The sequence below is a fragment of the Salmo trutta genome, unplaced genomic scaffold (assembly GCF_901001165.1).
Source record: "Salmo trutta unplaced genomic scaffold, fSalTru1.1, whole genome shotgun sequence".
NCBI classification, from domain to species: Eukaryota; Metazoa; Chordata; class Actinopteri; order Salmoniformes; family Salmonidae; genus Salmo; species Salmo trutta.
Window position 1 is genome coordinate 17,842 of NW_021823218.1, and position 22,236 is coordinate 40,077.

A 22,236-nucleotide genomic window follows, 5' to 3' on the forward strand; every position below is an offset into this window, starting at 1 on the left:
CATGCCAATTTTCCAGACACCTGATACAATCAGCTCTTATTCTCTCCCCATTCACAGTAGAAGCCTGAAACAACGTTGTAAAGACTGTTGACATCTAGTGGAAGCCTTAGGAAGTGCAATATGACCCCACAGACACTGTATATTGGATAGGCAATCACTTGAAAAACTACAAACCTCAGATTTCCCACTTCCTGGTTGGATTTTTCTCAGGTTTTCGCCTGCCATATGAGTTCTTTTATACTCACAGACATCATTCAAACAGTTTTAGAAACTTCAGAGTATTTTCTATCCAAATCTACTAGTAAAATGCATATCCTAGCTTCTGGGCCTGAGTAGCAGGCAGTTTACTCTGGGCACGCTTTTCATCCGGATGTCAAAATACTGCCCCCTACCCCAAAGATAGAATTCATTCTTTATATGGTCTGCCTTTGTTCTTCTGTACCGTAATGTCACTGCGTGATTGTGTGTTTGTGTGTGTGTGTGTGTGTGTCACTGATGTCTTGTTATTCTCTGCTCAGCATTCTCAGAGTAAACCGCAACCTTGAGTCTCACTGGTGAATACCGGTTCTTGAAGTATTTACACACACCCCTGCCACACACACACACACACACACCCCTGCCATAGCTCCTCCCTCCCATGTATCCCAGTCATCATGGTGCTCCTGTCTTTGGGAATGTTATCTCTTTTGATCCCTGTTTATTCTCAAATCCCAGCTTGCTGAGAGGGATATTACATTCCTCTGTGACATTCTGTATGGAGTGTGTGTGTTGTGTCTTAGAATCTGGCATCACAAAGTGCCTTCAGTCAGTAAGGCCCTGGTATAACCTCCTGTTAAAAGCTTTCCTCTTTCCTTCCTTCCCTCCTTTTCTTACTGTTCATCTGTCTCTTTATTATTCTGTCATTTTGTCACCGGCGCTCTGCCTGGCTTTCTCTGTCGCTCATCCCTGTGTTTTGATTTGGTAGTCTCGAGAAAGTTTGTTTTAGTTACATTTTCATTTCTATGATCATTCCATCATAGGCACCTGTCATACATGATCCTATTAGCTGGCAGATTCTGACTAAGCAGAACTGTACAGACGTTTCCTGGTTGTCATGGGAACAGAGCCCAGCAGGAGTTCTGGAATGTTGATTGGAATGTGGGCGTGTCCTCAGGACTCATAGCTGGCACACATGAGCTGTCAATCACTCGCCACACTAGACAGATTTATGGGCCGCATCTCAGTAGTCACAGAGTAGTTCTGCTCAGCTTCACCAGCAGCATTAAACACAGATCTATCCGGGTTCTACTGTTCCAGACTCAGCTCTATCTGGGTTCTACTGTTCCAGACTCAGCTCTATCAGGGATCTACTGTTCCAGACTCAGCTCTATCAGGGTTCTACTGTTCCAGACTCAGCTCTGTCAGGGTTCTACTGTTCCAGACTCAGCTCTGTCAGGGTTCTACTGTTCCAGACTCAGCTCTATCAGGGATCTACTGTTCCAGACTCAGCTCTATCAGGGTTCTACTGTTCCAGACTCAGCTCTGTCAGGGTTCTACTGTTCCAGACTCAGCTCTGTCAGGGTTCTACTGTTCCAGACTCAGCTCTGTCAGGGTTCTACTGTTCCAGACTCAGCTCTGTCAGGGTTCTACTGTTCCAGACTCAGCTCTGTCAGGGTTCTACTGTTCCAGACTCAGCTCTATCAGGGATCTACTGTTCCAGACTCAGCTCTATCAGGGTTCTACTGTTCCAGACTCAGCTCTGTCAGGGCTCTACTGTTCCAGACTCAGCTCTGTCAGGGTTCTACTGTTCCAGACTCAGCTCTGTCAGGGTTCTACTGTTCCAGACTCAGCTCTGTCAGGGTTCTACTGTTCCAGACTCAGCTCTGTCAGGGTTCTACTGTTCCAGACTCAGCTCTGTCAGGGATCTACTGTTCCAGACTCAGCTCTATCAGGGATCTACTGTTCCAGACTCAGCTCTATCAGGGTTCTACTGTTCCAGACTCAGCCCTGTCAGGGTTCTAATGTTCCAGACTCAGCTCTGTCAGGGTTCTACTGTTCCAGACTCAGCTCTATCAGGGATCTACTGTTCCAGACTCAGCTCTGTCAGGGTTCTACTGTTCCAGACTCAGCTCTGTCAGGGTTCTACTGTTCCAGACTCAGCTCTGTCAGGGTTCTACTGTTCCAGACTCAGCTCTGTCAGGGATCTACTGTTCCAGACTCAGCTCTATCAGGGTTCTGCTGTTCTAGATTCATGTCTGTTACAACTCTGGTCATAGGGTTTAGGCCTGGGGAATGAGGGATGAAGAAGCGAGGGACAAAAATAGAGAGGGAGAGACAGAGAGGGAGGTAGGCTACAGTAGGCTTTGTTGTGGCTTTAGTAAAGCTATGCAGTCAATGTAGGCAATTAGTCAGCCTTCCAGGTTGGCATGCTTATAATACAGTAGCTAAGCTCTTTAACACTCGCTGCAGATCTAGTAGATATAGGGTATACACTGTGTGGACAAAACATTAGGAACACCTTCCTACTTTTGAGTTGCCAGCCCCTTTTCCCCTCAGAACAGCCTCAATTCGTTGGGCATGGACTCTACAAGGTGTTGAAAGCGTTCCACAGTTCCTAAACTCTGTTGCCCTTTTGGTGGATCCCCTGTTAGCAGTTCCTCTTTCCACTTGTTTTTATCTCCTTTTGAGTTTTTCAGAAGTCAACTATAGATTTTTTTTTTTTAATTCTTTTAAATGCTTCCCACAGTTGTGTCAAGTTGGCTGGATGTCCTTTGGGTGGTGGACCATTCTTGATACACACAGGAAACTGTTGAGTGTGAAAAACCCAGCAGCGTTGTAGTTCTTGACACGCTCAAACCGGTGCGCCTGGCACCTACTACCATACCTCGTTCAAAGGCACTTAAATCTTTTGTCTTGCCCATTGACCCTCTGAATGGCACACATACACAATCCATGTCTCAAGGCTTAAAAATCCTTCATTAACTCGTCTCCTCCCCTTCATCTACACTGATTGAAGTGGATTTAACAGGTGACATCAATGAGGGATCATAGCTTTCACCTGGATTCACCTGGTCAGTCTATGTCATGGAAAGAGCAGGTGTTCATTTAACCAATAAGGAGGTGTGGTTAAATGGCCAGTATATCACAGCTAAGGGCTGTTCGAGTTGCATCTTGCATAAGGAGTGCCTGGATACAGCCGTGTTCTATTGGTCATATACCACAAACCCCCGAGGTGCCTTTTTTGCTATTATAAACTGGTTACCAACGTAATTAGAGCAGTAAAAATAAATGCTTTGTCATACCTGTGGTATATGGTCTGATATACCACAGCTGTCAGCCAGTCAGCATTCAGGGCTCCAACCACCCAGTTTATCATTTAGTTTTGTACACTGTGTATATAGCGTAGAAGGAAACCGATACCAGGAAATAAAAGTTGTCATTTCTCTGACAGATTGGGACTCTCAGGCCTTCAGAGAGAGAAGGAGAAGATGGCGTCAGAGGAAGAGAAAAAACACCCACTTAATTCCCTCTAAATTCCATGTTATTGGTACATTTCCTAAAAATAGCCTTGTGTTTTTCATAAGGGAGGGAATAAGGGCAGAACTGAGAAGAGAGAGGGAGATAGGAGAAATTTCCGGAGTGGATTTGAGGTTAAGTTAACAGAGAGATTGGCCTTTATAGCTGATGGGTATCTCTGCCACCCACTGCATCGTGGGATAGGCCTCTGGGGGCTGGGAAGTTGCTCCTAGACAATGTTCTCAAGTCAGTTTGGCGTTGTTCCTGCTAATAGGTAGGGTTAGACTCTGGGAGGGTCAACTGTTCCTAGAACTGTGCCTCAGGCTAACTTCTACCTGGAGCAGGAAGGGGGAGTGTAATACAATCTACAAGCCGATCCAACTGTAATAAGTAAATCTATATTAAATCAGTGATTAGGCTGTAATTTTATCGTTGCGTTGTGATGTTATTGCATGCGTATGGGTTTCCCCTATGTTTAGATTAGGACTCAACGGCTGGTTTTGTGTCTCAGTTCTCAGAAGAACTAAATGAGAGCTAGCTGTGTGTGTAGCTTTAATGGCAAAGGTGCTTCCCAACATATCATGTCTCCTGGTTATCTTCCCTCCCGTGCTTCTGTCGGTGCTGCTGTGTCTCTTCATCTAAATGAATGCTCACGAGTGTGTAAGTGTGTGAAGTTGTGTTCCTAGCGAGGCCTCCTCCACACAGTCTCACTCAAAATAAGCACTTTTCTCCACTCCACACCTCCTGTCAGCGACAAAGAGTCCTTTCACTGCAGGGAAACACACAGACGCGCTCCCCCAGAAGGCTGTATCTAGGGAGTGGAGGGATTTAGTTACCTGTTATTTCTGAGTTAGCCCTTAACAGAGCATTCTTCGTAATGTGTGTCTCCTTAAATGTCTATCTTGTCATTTAAAAAAATATATATTTAACCTTTATTTAACTAGGCAAGTCAGTTAAGAACAAATTCTTATTTTCAATGACGGCCTAGGAACAGTGGGTTAACTACCTTGTTCAGGGGCAGAATGACAGATTTTATACCTTGTCAGCTCGGGGATTCCATCTTGTAACCTTTCGGTTACAAGTCCATCACTCTAACCACTATGCTACCTGCCGCCCCAAATTTCAGACAACTCCCCATTGTGATGTCTGACTCTTTTAATGTGATGTCATACCCCTCCCTATTGTGATGTCAGATGCCATCATTATGATGTCAGACCCTCTCATTGTGATGTCAGATTAATAGAACGGAGACTGTGGGGGATAGAACAAGGATTCCATCATTATGATGTCAGACCCTCTCATTGTGATGTCAGATTAATAGAACGGAGACTGTGGGGATAGAACAAGGATTCCATCATTATGATGTCAGACCCTCTCATTGTGATGTCAGATTAATAGAACGGAGACTGTGGGGATAGAACAAGGATTCCATCATTATGATGTCAGACCCTCTCATTGTGATGTCAGATTAATAGAACGGAGACTGTGGGGATAGAACAAGGATTCCATCATTATGATGTCAGACCCTCTCATTGTGATGTCAGATTAATAGAACGGAGACTGTAGGGATAGAACAAGGATTCCATCATTATGATGTCAGACCCTCTCATTGTGATGGCAGATTAATAGAACGGAGACTGTGGGGATAGAACAAGGATTCCATCATTATGATGTCAGACCCTCTCATTGTGATGTCAGATTAATAGAACGGAGACTGTGAGGGATAGAACAAGGATTCCATCATTATGATGTCAGACCCTCTCATTGTGATGTCAGATTAATAGAACGGAGACTGTGGGGATAGAACAAGGATTCCATCATTATGATGTCAGACCCTCTCATTGTGATGGCAGATTAATAGAAGGCAGACTGTGGGGGATAGAACAAGGATTCCATCATTATGATGTCAGACCCTCTCATTGTGATGTCAGATTAATAGAACGGAGACTGTGAGGGATAGAACAAGGATTCCATCATTATGATGTCAGACCCTCTCATTGTGATGTCAGATTAATAGAACGGAGACTGTGGGGATAGAACAAGGATTCCATCATTATGATGTCAGACCCTCTCATTGTGATGGCAGATTAATAGAACGGAGACTGTGGGGGATAGAACAAGGATTCCATCATTATGATGTCAGACCCTTTCATTGTGATGTCAGATTAATAGAACGGAGACTGTGGGGGATAGAACAAGGATTCCATCATTATGGTGTCAGACCCTCTCATTGTGATGTCAGATTAATAGAACGGAGACTGTGGGGATAGAACAAGGATTCCATCATTATGATGTCAGACCCTCTCATTGTGATGTCAGATTAATAGAACGGAGACTGTGGGGGATAGAACAAGGATTCCATCATTATGATGTCAGACCCTCTCATTGTGATGTCAGATTAATAGAACGGAGACTGTGGGGATAGAACAAGGATTCCATCATTATGATGTCAGACCCTCTCATTGTGATGTCAGATTAATAGAATGGAGACTGTGAGGGATAGAACAAGGATTCCATCATTATGATGTCAGACCCTCTCATTGTGATGTCAGATTAATAGAACGGAGACTGTGGGGATAGAACAAGGATTCCATCATTATGATGTCAGACCCTCTCATTGTGATGTCAGATTAATAGAACGGAGACTGTGGCGGATAGAACAAGGATTCCATCATTATGATGTCAGACCCTCTCATTGTGATGTCAGATTAATAGAACGGAGACTGTGAGTGATAGAACAAGGATTCCATCATTTGCGGCCTTTCAGAAAACTGATCTAACTAAGTAGATATTTGTCATATCCGTCATGATTTATGTGTTCTAACAGGCACACGATGACGTTATTAAAATCCGATTTGGCTGTTTTCGCTGCATAATATTTAGAAGTTATCCTTTTCGGGTTTAGAGTTTTTTTTTGGTTAAATGGTAACAGGGCTCCAATGAGTGGTTCTGAAACTGAGTTCTAAATCCTCGTAACCCGTGCTGATATTAAATATTAGCCATATTACTGTGCAACTGTATTTTCTCCCCAGATTGCTAAACAATTTCTATGTTGATGCAGTGTCCATCGGTTATGATCGTTTCAACCTCTGTGTTGAGAAGTTTGTGTTTTGACCATCAGTACCTGGTTTCAAAGAGCATCAAAAGCTACACTAACCATGAGCCTTAGCGTTTCTACCACCACATAAACAGACCCTGGGTCTGTTCTAACGTAATCTCGTTTCTGCCCAAATGCGCGATAGCCTGGGGACGGGTTAGTTTTAATGAGACCAACAAGTTTAGTTTGTAGAGGTGACCGTGCTATCGAGTGCCATCATGTGTTCGCTAACAGATCTCATGGTTTTATTTTTGGGACTTCCCTGTAGCTCAGTTGGTAGAGCATGGTGTTTGCAACGCCAGGGTTGTGGGTTCGATTCCCACGGGGGGCCAGTACAGGAAAAAAAAAAATTATGAAATTGTATGAAATGTATGCGTTCACTACTGTAAGTCGCTCTGGATAAGAGCGTCTGCTAAATGACTAAAATGTAAAAATGTAAAATGGACGAGAAGAGACTCAACACAACGATGTTGGTCTGTTGGACTTGTTTTTTACCCATTTTAGTCCGATTTTTTTTATTTTTTACAAGGAAATAAACATTTTATTTGTTTTAAATGAACATGTAAATTGGTGGCTGTTGGTGCAGGTTACACAAACTAGCTACCCACTCTGTTGAAAAATAACATGACATTAGAAGAGTCTAATAGTTAAATTACATATAACAACATAATGATCTATTCCTACATGGATTAGACAGCTGCTGTCATGGCTTATATTCCTCGTTATTATTATGAATCTTGTTCTCTATAGGTCGTTATCAATAAAACGGCACAATATGGTGCAGAATGTTCAATTTGGCTGCTGTGGGGCAAGAAAGACCCCCAGCTCCGCTAAAACTATTGACAACAACGTGCCGTAATATCATCACCTCTTGAAGAGCATAGTCAGAACTACACATTTCTGATTATTCCATGCAAAACAATTGCACACATTGAGCTCTATCATCAGAGTTATACAGGAAGTTACTGCATGTTTTTCGTGTGTCATCATGTTGAAGGGGATGATGTCAGCTAACTTCGCTAGGTAGGTCCACGTTGGTTCCAGGAAAAAGTACATTAGGTCTACTTACCACTATGTTTAGACAACTGTACAAAGTTTCTACCAGTAGCTTGTAAAGTAAAACATAATCAGCTAACAGTAAAACGGAAATACACCCTTCTGCTGTTTGACAGGCAGAGCCCACAAAGGATGGGAAATAACCCTAAACCATTCCTACATGTCTGGTATAGTTCACTTTTATTTAATACCACTTAAATATCCAATTAATGGTGGACAATACTGAGCGATCGTGAGGCTCCCGTCGTGTATCTGAAATGACATGATCAACTGATGTTTACTGATCATAAAGCGTGCAGTAACTTCCTGTATAACTTAGATGACAGAGATGAATGTGCGCAATTGTTTTGCATGGAATAATTAAACAGAATGGTTCTAACTATGCTCGTCAAGAAGTTATGATATTTCAACCAAATAGTTAACATTTATTAAACAATCCTGTGAAAACGGCACATAGTTGTCAATGGTTTTTACCAGAGCTGAGGGTTTTCCTACCCGCCAGCAGGCAAATCCAACACTTTTTCTCCCCAATTTCGTGGTATCCAATTGTCTCATCGCAGCAACTCCCGTACGGACTCGGGAGAGTCAAAGGTCGAGAGCTGTGCGTCCTCAGAAACACAACCCAACCAAGCCGCGCTGTTTCTTGACACAATACCCACTTAACCCTGAAGCTAGCCGCACAAATGTGTCGGAGGAAACACTGTACACCTGGCGACCGTGTCAGCGTGCACTGCGCCCGGCCCGCCACAGGAGTCGCTAGTGCGCGATGAGACAGGGACATCCCTGCCGGCCAAACCCTCCACTAACCCGGACGATGCTGGGCCAATTGTGCGCCGCCCCATGGTCTCCCGGTCGCGGCCGGCTGCGACAGAGCCTGGACTCGAACCCAGAATCTCTAGTGGCACAGATAGCACTGCGATGCAGCACTGCGATGCAGTGCCTTAGACCGCTGTGCCACTCGGGAGGCTCAAATCGAACACTGCACCTTATTGTGACGTTTTATTGATAACGACCTATAGAGCGAGCCAACATGGTGTTTTGGCCTAATGATTTCCAAGGAAGGAATCCAGTGGTCACGTGACACATCACGTGACTTGCATCTGCTCTGTGATTGGACAATACAGAGTGCAATGCTGTATGGGATGAGTAATTTGTTCCACATCTCTGGTATGTACACAGTCTTGTACTCTTTATTTATTTATTTATTTCATATATATTATTATTTTAAATCTTTTGAAATAATGGTTCACCCTTGAGAATGGTTCACCCCTACTTTTGGTCATGTAGTTTATGTGGACACGTGCTCGTCGATCATCTCATTCCAAAACCATGGGCATTAATATTGAGTTGGACCGCCTCTTTGCTGCCTCCACTATTCTGGGAAGGATTTCCACTAGATGTTGGAACATTGCTGCTATAACAGCCTCCACTCTTCTGGGAAGGATTTCCACTAGATGTTGGAACATTGCTGCTATAACAGCCTCCACTCTTCTGGGAAGGCTTTCCACTAGACGTTGTAACATTGCTGCTATAACAGCCTCCACTCTTCTGGGAAGGATTTCCACTAGACGTTGGAACATTGCTGCTATAACAGCCTCCACTCTTCTGGGAAGGCTTTCCACTAGATGCTGGAACATTGCTGCGGGGACTTGCTTCCATTCAGCCACAAGAGCATTAGTGTTGCTCCCAGACGTTTCAACTTCACAATAACAGCACTTACAGTTGACCGGGGCAGCTCTATCCTATGACTGTGCCATGTTGAAAGTCACTGAGCTCTTCAGTAAGGCCATTTTACTGCCAATGTTTGTCTATGGAGATTGCATGGCTGTGTGCTTGATTTTATACACCTGTCAGCAACGAGTGTGTCTGAAATAGCCGAATCCACTAATTTGAAGGGTTGTTCACATACCTTTGTATAGATAGTGTATTTGTACCTATTTAACATTTTGGAACCATGATAACCAGAATGTTGTAATTTGTACAAAAAAAAATTGGAGTGTCATTCCGGGACCATAAGAGGGGCGTGGCCTGTTGGAGCCATACTCCTGTTGGGATGAGCTGGTAGCATAGCTAGCCATATAGAAATCAGTGGTGGTACTTGAAGTTGTTTTTAAATACACATAAACAATAGCCTAAATGTAGACACATTTTGATGGCCGGCAATGAGGAAATTCTGGATCTATCCCCTACGGAGTGAGGTGTGCTTGGCGTTTCCAATGTTTTGGTCAAACTTTTACCTGAAGTCAGACCCCCAGCAAGGCGCCTGGCTCTATTCCAGCTCAGTGTCTCTCGCTCGCACTCTCTCCATCGCCTCACTTTCTCTCTCGCTCTCTCTCCGTTGCTTTCTTTAACCCACCCACCCACTCTCTCACTATTTTTCTCTCTCTCTATCCGCCTCTTTCTCTCATCCTCCTCCCCCCTCTATTTATGTCCCCCCCTCTCTCTCTCTCCCCCCTCTCTCTCTCTCTCTCCCCTCTATCTCTGTCCCCCCTCTCTCTCTCTCCCCCCTCTCTCTCTCTCCTCCCTCTCTCTCTCCCCCCTCTGATTCAGAGGAGTTGGGTTAAATGCAGAAGACACCTTTCTCTTTGTCTACACCGTAGAACACCAACCCTTCCTCTGAATTCACATAACTGCTGTGTAATTTGGGACTATCACTCTCTCCCTACCTCTCCTTCCTCCTCCTCCTCCTCCTCCTCCTCCTCCTTCATAGGCTAACCTGGCCTGCCTGTCAGTGTCCTTTTACAAGTACAAAGAGGTCTGACATTATGTCATGTCAGTGTGGGTAATACTTCTGCAAAACGAGTGGCCAATGCCCGTGCTATTTCCATTATTTACAGAGAATATTTCTGTCTGGCAGAGAGAGTGAAGGAGGGAGCGAGACAAGAAGGGAGAGAGAGAGGGATTAGAGAGGGCAGGAGAGAAGGACAACATGAGGAGAGAACGAGTGAAGACAGCAATAGAGTGGCTGTGTTTAGTTACTGATTTATTAAGCTAACTTGTTAATGAGTATGAGTGGCAAATGTGTATGTGTGCGTCTGGTCTCCTTCTCCCTTGTTTGTCTCGTGGTGACCCCCCACAGTGCTAAAGAGATGGGAACCTTCTGTTTTCCTGGAACTATGAGCGTGGCACCATAGTGCTCCCAGCCCCACACACACCTGGCTGACAGTCATGCTGCTCTAACTCGTACAACACACTCTGTCCCCATCTCTCCGTTCTCATACGCTCTCTCAACACACACCCCTTTGTGTGTGTGTGTGTGTTCTCAGGAGACGGTTTACACAATGTTCAAACACACACATACACTGAATGTACAAAACATTAAGAACATCTGCTCTTTCCATGACAGCCTGACCAGGTGAATCCAGGTGAAAGCTATGATCCCTTATTAATGTTAACTGTTAAATCCTCTTCAATCAGTGTAGATGAAGGGGAGGAGACAGGTTAAAGAAGGATTTTTAAGCCTTGAGACAATTGAGACATGGATTGTGTATGTGTGTCATTCAGAGGGTGAATGGGCAAGACAAAATATTTAAGTGCCTTTAAACGGGGTATGGTAGTAGGTTCCAGGCACACCGGTTTGTGTCAAGAACTGCAACGCTGCTGGGTTTTTCACGCTCAACAGTTTCCCGTGTGTATGAAGAATGGTCCACCACCCAAAGGACATCCAGCCAACTTGACACAACTGTGGGAAGCATTGGAGTCAACATGGACCAGCATCCCTGTGGAACGCTTTCAAACACCTTGTAGAGTCCATGTCCAACGAATTGAGTCTGTTCTGAGGACAAAAGGGGCTGCAACTCAATAGTAGGAAGGTGTTCTTAATGTTTTGTCCGCTCAGTATATGTTCATACACCTGGGTTTGTTGACAGGTGAGGCTACAATAGGCTTCAGATGCAACAGTGAGCGATCACACACACGCACACGCGCACACAGCAGTCACAGGTGTTCCGTTGCTGCTCGGCAGATGTGTAACACAGCCTAAATTTATAAAGGTTCTAATAGTTACAGCAGCTTTAGGTTGGTCACTCCCACCTGGGACCTAGACCCAATAGGAAGCAGTGGTCTGGCTGTAGTCTCGGTTAACCCAGACCTTCCTTCAGTCTCTAACTACTAACAGAGTGTAGGCAGGACCGAGTAAGAGGGAAGGCCTTCACCCAAGCATGAAACCACAGGTATATTTGAATTCACACTCACATCTTAGCAGGGTGGGGAGGAAACGTGATGTCTGACCACTGCACACCAGTAACCACTTTAATAGCCCTTTCGTAATTATCCCAGTTTGAGAGAGTGTGTGTCTGTGCCTATTATGCGTGTGTGTGTGTGTGTGTGTGTGCCTATTATGCGTGTGTGTGTGTCTGTGCCTATTATGTGTGTGTGTGTGTGTGTGTGTGTGTGTGTCTGTCTGTCTGTCTGTCTGTCTGTCTGTCTGTCTGTCTGTCTGTCTGTCTGTCTGTCTGTCTGTCTGTCTGTCTGTCTGTCTGTCTGTCTGTCTGTCTGTCTGTCTGTCTGTCTGTCTGTCTGTCTGTCTGTCTGTCTGTCTGTCTGTCTGTCTGTCTGTCTGTCTGTCTGTCTGTGTGTGTGTGTGTGTGTGTGTGTCCATGTTTAAATATTTAAACCATTAGAGCCCAAGGTTAGTTATTTTATCTGGTCGTATTAATAGTGGGGTTATGAGGCCGACAGCTTTTGTGTGGTTGAAGGTTTATTGCTGTTTTACTGCTACGTTCTCTCAACTGAGAGTCAGTGTAATTTAGACATTTATTTTACATGGGCAATGTGCAGGTTACTGCCAAAATAAAGGAAACACTTGAGTAAACAAGTGTATATTGAAAGCAGGTGCTTCCACACAGGTGTGGCAATTAACATCCCATCATGCTTAGGGTCATGTATAAAAATGCCCAGTTGTCCATTATTTTGTCTACCATGGCTAGAAGAAGAGATCTCAGTGACTTTGTAAGAGGGGTTTCAAAGGGGAATAGGGGGTTTAAAGTGTGTGTGTGAGTCAGTCAGTCAGTCAGTCAGTCACCAGATCTCAACCCAATTGAACACTTCTGGGAGATTCTGGAGCGGCGCCTGAGACAGTGTTTTCCACCACCATCAACAAAACACCACATGATGGAGAAGACATGAAAGAACATCACATCCCTCCAGAGAGTTCCAGACACTTGTACAATCTATGCCAAGGTGCATTAAATGTTTATGTTGGTGTTTCCTTTATTTTTGCAGTTACCTGTAGATTTGTGTTTTAACTCAGACGAGCCGTACCCTGGCTGCCAGTTGATAAACGATTTCTCATTTATGCTTTAGATAGAAATGTCAAGTATATGTCAACAATCCTTCCTCCAAAGGACCATTCTAAGATTCTACATTTTGTGCAAATCCCCCAAATCATGTTTCTTTTTTTTGTTTGGTCATGGTTCCCAGACAGACAGACAGACACAGATACCAGACATCATCTCTGATCCCTCACCTTGTTTTCAAAATAAACAGACACACACTCCTGTCTCTGGGATTCAACACTCTCCCTCTCTCCAAAACAAGCCCAATCAAAACATCAACTCCTCCGAAACAGCACCAGTGCTTAAGCTTTCATTGCATCTAAAGGGGGGCTATCAGAGCGGGTGTTGAGAGGAGATGAGGAGATAATTGAGTTGCTGATCTCTCTGATGTAGGTTTTGACTTTCCATGAGCGGGGCTTTTGAGGCAAAGCTTTTGTGTGTGTGTGTGTGTGTTGCATGTGCCTGTATGTGTTGCATGCGTATCCACGTCCGTCCTTTTCCTGTCCAGAAATAGTCACTTGTGTGGTTGTAACTCAGAACCTTCTGTAGTTATGGCAACAGTGATGAAAGGTGCCCCATTTCCTGCCCCGGGTGAACTTTCACTAACCTTTACTGACCTTTCCTATTTGTCTCTCTGATCTCTCTCTCTGATCTCTCTCTCTCTGTGTGTGTGTGTGTGTGTGTGTGTGTGTGTGTGTGTGTGTGTGTGTGTGTGTGTGTGTGTGTGTGCGTGCTCCCTTGGCCATCGACACGACAGTGTGTGTAATTGTATATGAAGAGTGTGTGTGTCCGTTCCTCATAGCAGAGAACTTGTGGATTTAGTGAACGTGTAAAAGCTGTAACAGCATGTGTGTAAAAGCTGTAACAGCATGTGTGTAAAAGCTGTAACAGCATGTGTGTAAAAGCTGTAACAGCATGTGTGTAAAAGCTGTAACAGCATGTGTGTAAAAGCTGTAACAGCATGTGTGTAAAAGCTGTAACAGCATGTGTGTAAAAGCTGTAACAGCATGTGTGTAAAAGCTGTAACAGCATGTGTGCTGAATTTGATCTCCGCAAACTTCTTACTTGCAGAATGTGTATATCTCAGATGTGTATCTCAGTCAAATACCCAGAGTTCTTTGCAGAATGTGTATATCTCAGTCAAATACCCAGAGCTCTTTGCAGAATGTGTATATCTCAGTCAAATACCCAGAGCTCTTTGCAGAATGTGTATATCTCAGTCAAATACCCAGAGCTCTTTGCAGAATGTGTATTTCTCAGATGTGTATCTCAGTCACAAATACCCAGAGCTCTTTGCAGAATGTGTATTTCTCAGATGTGTATCTCAGTCAAATACCCAGAGTTCTTTGCAGAATGTGTATTTCTCAGATGTGTATCTCAGTCAAATACCCAGAGCTCTTTGCAGAATGTGTATTTCTCAGATGTGTATCTCAGTCACAAATACCCAGAGCTCTTTGCAGAATGTGTATATCTCAGATGTATATCTCAGTCAAATACCCAGAGCTCTTTGCAGAATGTGTATATCTCAGTCAAATACCCAGAGCTCTTTGCAGAATGTGTTTTTCTCAGATGTATATCTCAGTCAAATACCCAGAGCTCTTTGCAGAATGTGTTTTTCTCAGATGTGCATCTCAGTCAAATACCCAGAGTTCTTTGCAGAATGTGTATTTCTCAGATGTGTATCTCAGTCAAATACCCAGAGCTCTTTGCAGAATGTGTTTTTCTCAGATGTGCATCTCAGTCAAATACCCAGAGTTCTTTGCAGCATGTATTTTTCTCAGATGTATATTTCAGTCAAATACCCAGAGCTCTTTGCAGAATGTGTATTTCTCAGATGTATATCTCAGTCAAATACCCAGAGCTCTTTGCAGAATGTGTATTTTTCAGATGTATATCTCAGTCAAATACCCAGAGTTCTTTGCAGAATGTGTATTTCTCAGATGTGTATCTCAGTCAAATACCCAGAGCTCTTTGCAGAATGTGTATATCTCAGTCAAATACCCAGAGCTCTTTGCAGAATGTGTATTTCTCAGATGTGTATCTCAGTCAAATACCCAGAGTTCTTTGCAGAATGTGTTTTTCTCAGATGTATATCTCAGTCAAATACCCAGAGTTCTTTGCAGAATGTGTTTTTCTCAGATGTATATCTCAGTCAAATACCCAGAGTTCTTTGCAGAATGTGTTTTTCTCAGATGTATATCTCAGTCAAATACCCAGAGCTCTTTGCAGAATGTGTATTTCTCAGATGTGTATCTCAGTCAAATACCCAGAGTTCTTTGCAGAATGTATTTCTCAGATGTGTATCTCAGTCAAATACCCAGAGTTCTTTGCAGCATGTATTTTTCTCAGATGTATATTTCAGTCAAATACCCAGAGCTCTTTGCAGAATGTGTATTTTTCAGATGTATATCTCAGTCAAATACCCAGAGTTCTTTGCAGAATGTGTATTTCTCAGATGTGTATCTCAGTCAAATACCCAGAGTTCTTTGCAGAATGTGTATTTCTCAGATGTGTATCTCAGTCAAATACCCAGAGCTCTTTGCAGAATGTGTATATCTCAGTCAAATACCCAGAGCTCTTTGCAGAATGTGTTTATCTCAGATGTATATCTCAGTCAAATACCCAGAGCTCTTTGCAGAATGTGTATTTCTCAGATGTGTATCTCAGTCACAAATACCCAGAGCTCTTTGCAGAATGTGTATATCTCAGATGTATATCTCAGTCAAATACCCAGAGCTCTTTGCAGAATGTGTATATCTCAGTCAAATACCCAGAGCTCTTTGCAGAATGTGTTTTTCTCAGATGTATATCTCAGTCAAATACCCAGAGCTCTTTGCAGAATGTGTTTTTCTCAGATGTGCATCTCAGTCAAATACCCAGAGTTCTTTGCAGCATGTATTTTTCTCAGATGTATATTTCAGTCAAATACCCAGAGCTCTTTGCAGAATGTGTATTTCTCAGATGTATATCTCAGTCAAATACCCAGAGCTCTTTGCAGAATGTGTATTTTTCAGATGTATATCTCAGTCAAATACCCAGAGTTCTTTGCAGAATGTGTATTTCTCAGATGTGTATCTCAGTCAAATACCCAGAGCTCTTTGCAGAATGTGTATATCTCAGTCAAATACCCAGAGCTCTTTGCAGAATGTGTTTTTCTCAGATGTATATCTCAGTCAAATACCCAGAGCTCTTTGCAGAATGTGTATTTCTCAGATGTGTATCTCAGTCACAAATACCCAGAGCTCTTTGCAGAATGTGTATTTCTCAGATGTGTATCTCAGTCAAATACCCAGAGTTCTTTGCAGAATGTGTATTTCTCAGATGTGTATCTCAGTCAAATACCCAGAGCTCTTTGCAGAATGTGTATTTCTCAGATGTGTATCTCAGTCACAAATACCCAGAGCTCTTTGCAGAATGTGTATATCTCAGATGTATATCTCAGTCAAATACCCAGAGCTCTTTGCAGAATGTGTATATCTCAGTCAAATACCCAGAGCTCTTTGCAGAATGTGTTTTTCTCAGATGTATATCTCAGTCAAATACCCAGAGCTCTTTGCAGAATGTGTATTTCTCAGATGTGTATCTCAGTCAAATACCCAGAGTTCTTTGCAGAATGTGTATTTCTCAGATGTGTATCTCAGTCAAATACCCAGAGCTCTTTGCAGAATGTGTATATCTCAGTCAAATACCCAGAGCTCTTTGCAGAATGTGTTTTTCTCAGATGTATATCTCAGTCAATTACCCAGAGCTCTTTGCAGAATGTGTATTTCTCAGATGTGTATCTCAGTCAAAAATACCCAGAGCTCTTTGCAGAATGTGTATATCTCAGATGTATATCTCAGTCAAATACCCAGAGCTCTTTGCAGAATGTGTATATCTCAGTCAAATACCCAGAGCTCTTTGCAGAATGTGTTTTTCTCAGATGTATATCTCAGTCAAATACCCAGAGCTCTTTGCAGAATGTGTTTTTCTCAGATGTGCATCTCAGTCAAATACCCAGAGTTCTTTGCAGCATGTATTTTTCTCAGATGTATATTTCAGTCAAATACCCAGAGCTCTTTGCAGAATGTGTATTTCTCAGATGTATATCTCAGTCAAATACCCAGAGCTCTTTGCAGAATGTGTATTTTTCAGATGTATATCTCAGTCAAATACCCAGAGTTCTTTGCAGAATGTGTATTTCTCAGATGTGTATCTCAGTCAAATACCCAGAGCTCTTTGCAGAATGTGTATATCTCAGTCAAATACCCAGAGCTCTTTGCAGAATGTGTTTTTCTCAGATGTATATCTCAGTCAAATACCCAGAGCTCTTTGCAGAATGTGTATTTCTCAGATGTGTATCTCAGTCACAAATACCCAGAGCTCTTTGCAGAATGTGTATTTCTCAGATGTGTATCTCAGTCAAATACCCAGAGTTCTTTGCAGAATGTGTATTTCTCAGATGTGTATCTCAGTCAAATACCCAGAGCTCTTTGCAGAATGTGTATTTCTCAGATGTGTATCTCAGTCACAAATACCCAGAGCTCTTTGCAGAATGTGTATATCTCAGATGTATATCTCAGTCAAATACCCAGAGCTCTTTGCAGAATGTGTATATCTCAGTCAAATACCCAGAGCTCTTTGCAGAATGTGTTTTTCTCAGATGTATATCTCAGTCAAATACCCAGAGCTCTTTGCAGAATGTGTTTTTCTCAGATGTGCATCTCAGTCAAATACCCAGAGTTCTTTGCAGCATGTATTTTTCTCAGATGTATATTTCAGTCAAATACCCAGAGCTCTTTGCAGAATGTGTATATCTCAGATGTATATCTCAGTCAAATACCCAGAGCTCTTTGCAGAATGTGTATATCTCAGATGTATATTTCAGTCAAATACCCAGAGCTCTTTGCAGAATGTGTTTTTTTCAGATGTATATTTACATTTACATTTAAGTCATTTAGCAGACGCTCTTATCCAGAGCGACTTACAAATTCTCAGTCAAATACCCAGAGCTCTTTGCAGAATGTGTTTTTCTCAGATGCATATCTCAGTCAAATACCCAGAGCTCTTTGCAGATTGTATTTTTCTCAGATGCATATCTCAGTCAAATACCCAGAGCTCTTTGCAGATTGTATTTTTCTCAGATGTATATCTCAGTCAAATACCCAGAGCTCTTTGCAGATTGTATTTTTCTCAGGTGTATATCTCAGTCAAATACCCAGAGCTCTTTGCAGATTGTATTTTTCTCAGATGCGTATCTCAGTCAAATACCCAGAGCTCTTTGCAGAATGTGTTTTTCTCAGATGCATATCTCAGTCAAATACCCAGAGCTCTTTGCAGAATGTGTTTTTCTCAGATGTATATCTCAGTCAAATACCCAGAGCTCTTTGCAGAATGTGTATTTCTCAGATGTGTATCTCAGTCACAAATACCCAGAGCTCTTTGCAGAATGTGTATATCTCAGATGTATATCTCAGTCAAATACCCAGAGCTCTTTGCAGAATGTGTATATCTCAGTCAAATACCCAGAGCTCTTTGCAGAATGTGTTTTTCTCAGATGTATATCTCAGTCAAATACCCAGAGCTCTTTGCAGAATGTGTTTTTCTCAGATGTGCATCTCAGTCAAATACCCAGAGTTCTTTGCAGCATGTATTTTTCTCAGATGTATATTTCAGTCAAATACCCAGAGCTCTTTGCAGAATGTGTATTTCTCAGATGTATATCTCAGTCAAATACCCAGAGCTCTTTGCAGAATGTGTATTTTTCAGATGTATATCTCAGTCAAATACCCAGAGTTCTTTGCAGAATGTGTATTTCTCAGATGTGTATCTCAGTCAAATACCCAGAGCTCTTTGCAGAATGTGTATATCTCAGTCAAATACCCAGAGCTCTTTGCAGAATGTGTTTTTCTCAGATGTATATCTCAGTCAAATACCCAGAGCTCTTTGCAGAATGTGTATTTCTCAGATGTGTATCTCAGTCACAAATACCCAGAGCTCTTTGCAGAATGTGTATTTCTCAGATGTGTATCTCAGTCAAATACCCAGAGTTCTTTGCAGAATGTGTATTTCTCAGATGTGTATCTCAGTCAAATACCCAGAGCTCTTTGCAGAATGTGTATTTCTCAGATGTGTATCTCAGTCACAAATACCCAGAGCTCTTTGCAGAATGTGTATATCTCAGATGTATATCTCAGTCAAATACCCAGAGCTCTTTGCAGAATGTGTATATCTCAGTCAAATACCCAGAGCTCTTTGCAGAATGTGTTTTTCTCAGATGTATATCTCAGTCAAATACCCAGAGCTCTTTGCAGAATGTGTTTTTCTCAGATGTGCATCTCAGTCAAATACCCAGAGTTCTTTGCAGCATGTATTTTTCTCAGATGTATATTTCAGTCAAATACCCAGAGCTCTTTGCAGAATGTGTATATCTCAGATGTATATCTCAGTCAAATACCCAGAGCTCTTTGCAGAATGTGTATATCTCAGATGTATATTTCAGTCAAATACCCAGAGCTCTTTGCAGAATGTGTTTTTTTCAGATGTATATTTACATTTACATTTAAGTCATTTAGCAGACGCTCTTATCCAGAGCGACTTACAAATTCTCAGTCAAATACCCAGAGCTCTTTGCAGAATGTGTTTTTCTCAGATGCATATCTCAGTCAAATACCCAGAGCTCTTTGCAGATTGTATTTTTCTCAGATGCATATCTCAGTCAAATACCCAGAGCTCTTTGCAGATTGTATTTTTCTCAGATGTATATCTCAGTCAAATACCCAGAGCTCTTTGCAGATTGTATTTTTCTCAGGTGTATATCTCAGTCAAATACCCAGAGCTCTTTGCAGATTGTATTTTTCTCAGATGCGTATCTCAGTCAAATACCCAGAGCTCTTTGCAGAATGTGTTTTTCTCAGATGCATATCTCAGTCAAATACCCAGAGCTCTTTGCAGAATGTGTTTTTCTCAGATGTATATCTCAGTCAAATACCCAGAGCTCTTTGCAGAATGTGTTTTTCTCAGATGTATATCTCAGTCAAATACCCAGAGCTCTTTGCAGAATGTGTAGCCCATCACTTACAAGTCCTGAGAGAGAACCACAACCTTCCAGTTGTCATGGTGACCTTTAAGCATTACCTAGCGTTTCTGTCCTCTGTCTGAGCTCGACTAAAGCTGCCTGAGATACTGGGGTAGATGGCTCTGTGATCATCTCGCAGAGTCTGGCTACTCTCATATCCTCTATCAATTACTCTGGGATGGATTAGTTGAGTCTGCCCGCGCTGGGCTGAGCGGTGAGCGTCTGCCCTGCCTGCGGTCTCTCATTATACACACACACTCTCAGGGGAAGGGCTGCACCTCATACTAAACTCACACAGAATCGCACACACGGCCACGGAGAGAGCTCAACATCACACCCACAGAGCTACAGGAAAACACACAGAACACATTGGAGTGGACACAGATAACGGTGGGTGTAGATGGGGATCATTCCTAAAGGGCAGACTGACCACTGGACTTAAAGGATTTAAAGGGCATGTGGTCTTTTGGAGAGGAGGGGGACACAACCTGGAGAGAGGGGGTGTATTTTGGGATTTGAAACGGGGGAGGAGGGCCGGTGATTTTCCCACTCTTCCGGAATGACCAGTGAGCATTTGGGCCAAGGGGAGTAGGAGAGGGAGGGGGCAATTTTTGGGTGAGCTGTTGTTTTGGGGGGGCGTATCGTGGGTGTGTGTATAGACACACAAGTCATCCGTTTCTGGGTGTGCAGGGGGTGTGTGTGATCGTGTGTCGATCCACACAGGCTATTCCGTATGCTGCAGATGGTTCGCACCCTCGCCCAGTTCTCTATAGCGCTGGACGAGATGCAAGAGAATGGAGAGAACACCAGCGAAGAAGGAAGACAAGAGAGAGAGGAGGGAGGAGGAGAGGAACTGATGGACAGGGATGCAGCTGATCGCCATGGGAACACTAACGGGAATGGAACTGGGAGCGCCAATGGGAATGGAAATGTGGCAAACGGGAATGGTCTTGGAGCCGTGAGTCCTCAGAATCACGGCGAGGTAGATCAGTGTGTGTGTCTGAAGGGTATTCCCTGCCTACACTCATTCCTGTTCCATCCCTCTCTACTCTCCTCCCTCATGCACATTCTCTCACAGTCACACTCAGCCATTGGCAGAGACTAGAATAACAATATACCTGCAAAACAAGCTGCTCTTCCCCCCAGCCCTTCTCTCTCTCTCTCTCTCTCTCTCTCTCTCTCTCACTCTCTCTCTCTCTCTCTCTCTCTCACTCTCTCTCTCTCTCTCTGTGTTTTCTCTAACCCTCCTCTTTGTTTTTATCTTTCTCTCCTCTCTTTCTCTCCTCTCTTTCTCTCCTCTCTCTCTCTCTAATGTGTAGATGTGAACTCCTATGTGATGAATAAATCATGCGAGAGCGTGAAAACCAGGGCAGGGATGGAGGGGGACTGAGAAGCGAGAGAGAGACTAGTGAAATCTCGGGCATGATCACAGCTTCCATCAAATTCTCAGCAGGTCGAGGAAACGATGCTACTTTCATGTCTCTTTCCTTCTCTTCTCCACTTCGCTCTCTCGCTCTCTCGCTCTCTCGCTCTCTCTCTCTCGCTCTCTCGCTCTCTCTCTCTCGCTCTCTCTCGCTCTCTCTCTCTCGCTCTCTCTCGCTCTCTCTCTCTCTCTCTCTCGCTCTCTCGCTCTCTCTCGCTCTCTCTCTCTCTCTCTCTCTCTCTCTCCTTCTCTCTCTCTCTCTCTCGCTCTCTCTCTCTCTCTCTCTCTCTCTCTCTCTCTCTCTCTCTCTCTCTCTCTCTCTCTCTCTCGCTCTCTCTCGCTCTTCTCGCTCTCTCGCTCTTCTCAAAATTGAATTCTTAAGGGCTTTATTGGCATGGGAAACATATGTTAACATTGCCAAAGCAAGTGAACTAGATAACAAACAAAAGTAAACACTCACAAAAGTTCCAAAAGAATGATGACATTTCAAATGTCATATTATATGCAAATAGTGAAAATACAAAAGGGATAATAAATAAACATGGGATACAGCCTGGATTTGAACCAGGGACTGTAGTGACACCTCTTGTAATAAGATGCAGTGCCTTAGACCACTGTGCCACTCGGGAGCCCAAATCAACAAAGCATGAGAAGACTTTGCCTTTGTTTTGGTTTGTCAATTAGGGTGTGCATGGTGAATACGTGGTCTGTCGTACGGTAATTTGGTGTATGTCTGTATTGTTTTAGTGATTCACCATAGTGAAGGCGTAGGCTCAGGTTTTCTGCGTCTCTATGTTTTTGGTTGGACAGGTTTCTCAATTTCTTTGTTTGG

General features: G+C 43.1%; 1 protein-coding gene across 1 annotated transcript; it reads left to right on the forward strand.

Annotated features, from left to right (window-relative positions):
• The first annotated feature begins 16,728 nt into the window (after positions 1 to 16,728).
• Positions 16,729 to 19,972, forward strand: LOC115189751 (uncharacterized). Its single transcript, XM_029748276.1, has 3 exons — positions 16,729 to 17,765; positions 18,101 to 18,140; positions 19,940 to 19,972. Exons 1-3 carry the CDS (start codon positions 16,792 to 16,794, stop codon positions 19,970 to 19,972), a joined length of 1,047 nt encoding a protein of 348 aa, XP_029604136.1. The 5' UTR covers positions 16,729 to 16,791.
• Positions 19,973 to 22,236: the final 2,264 nt, after the last annotated feature.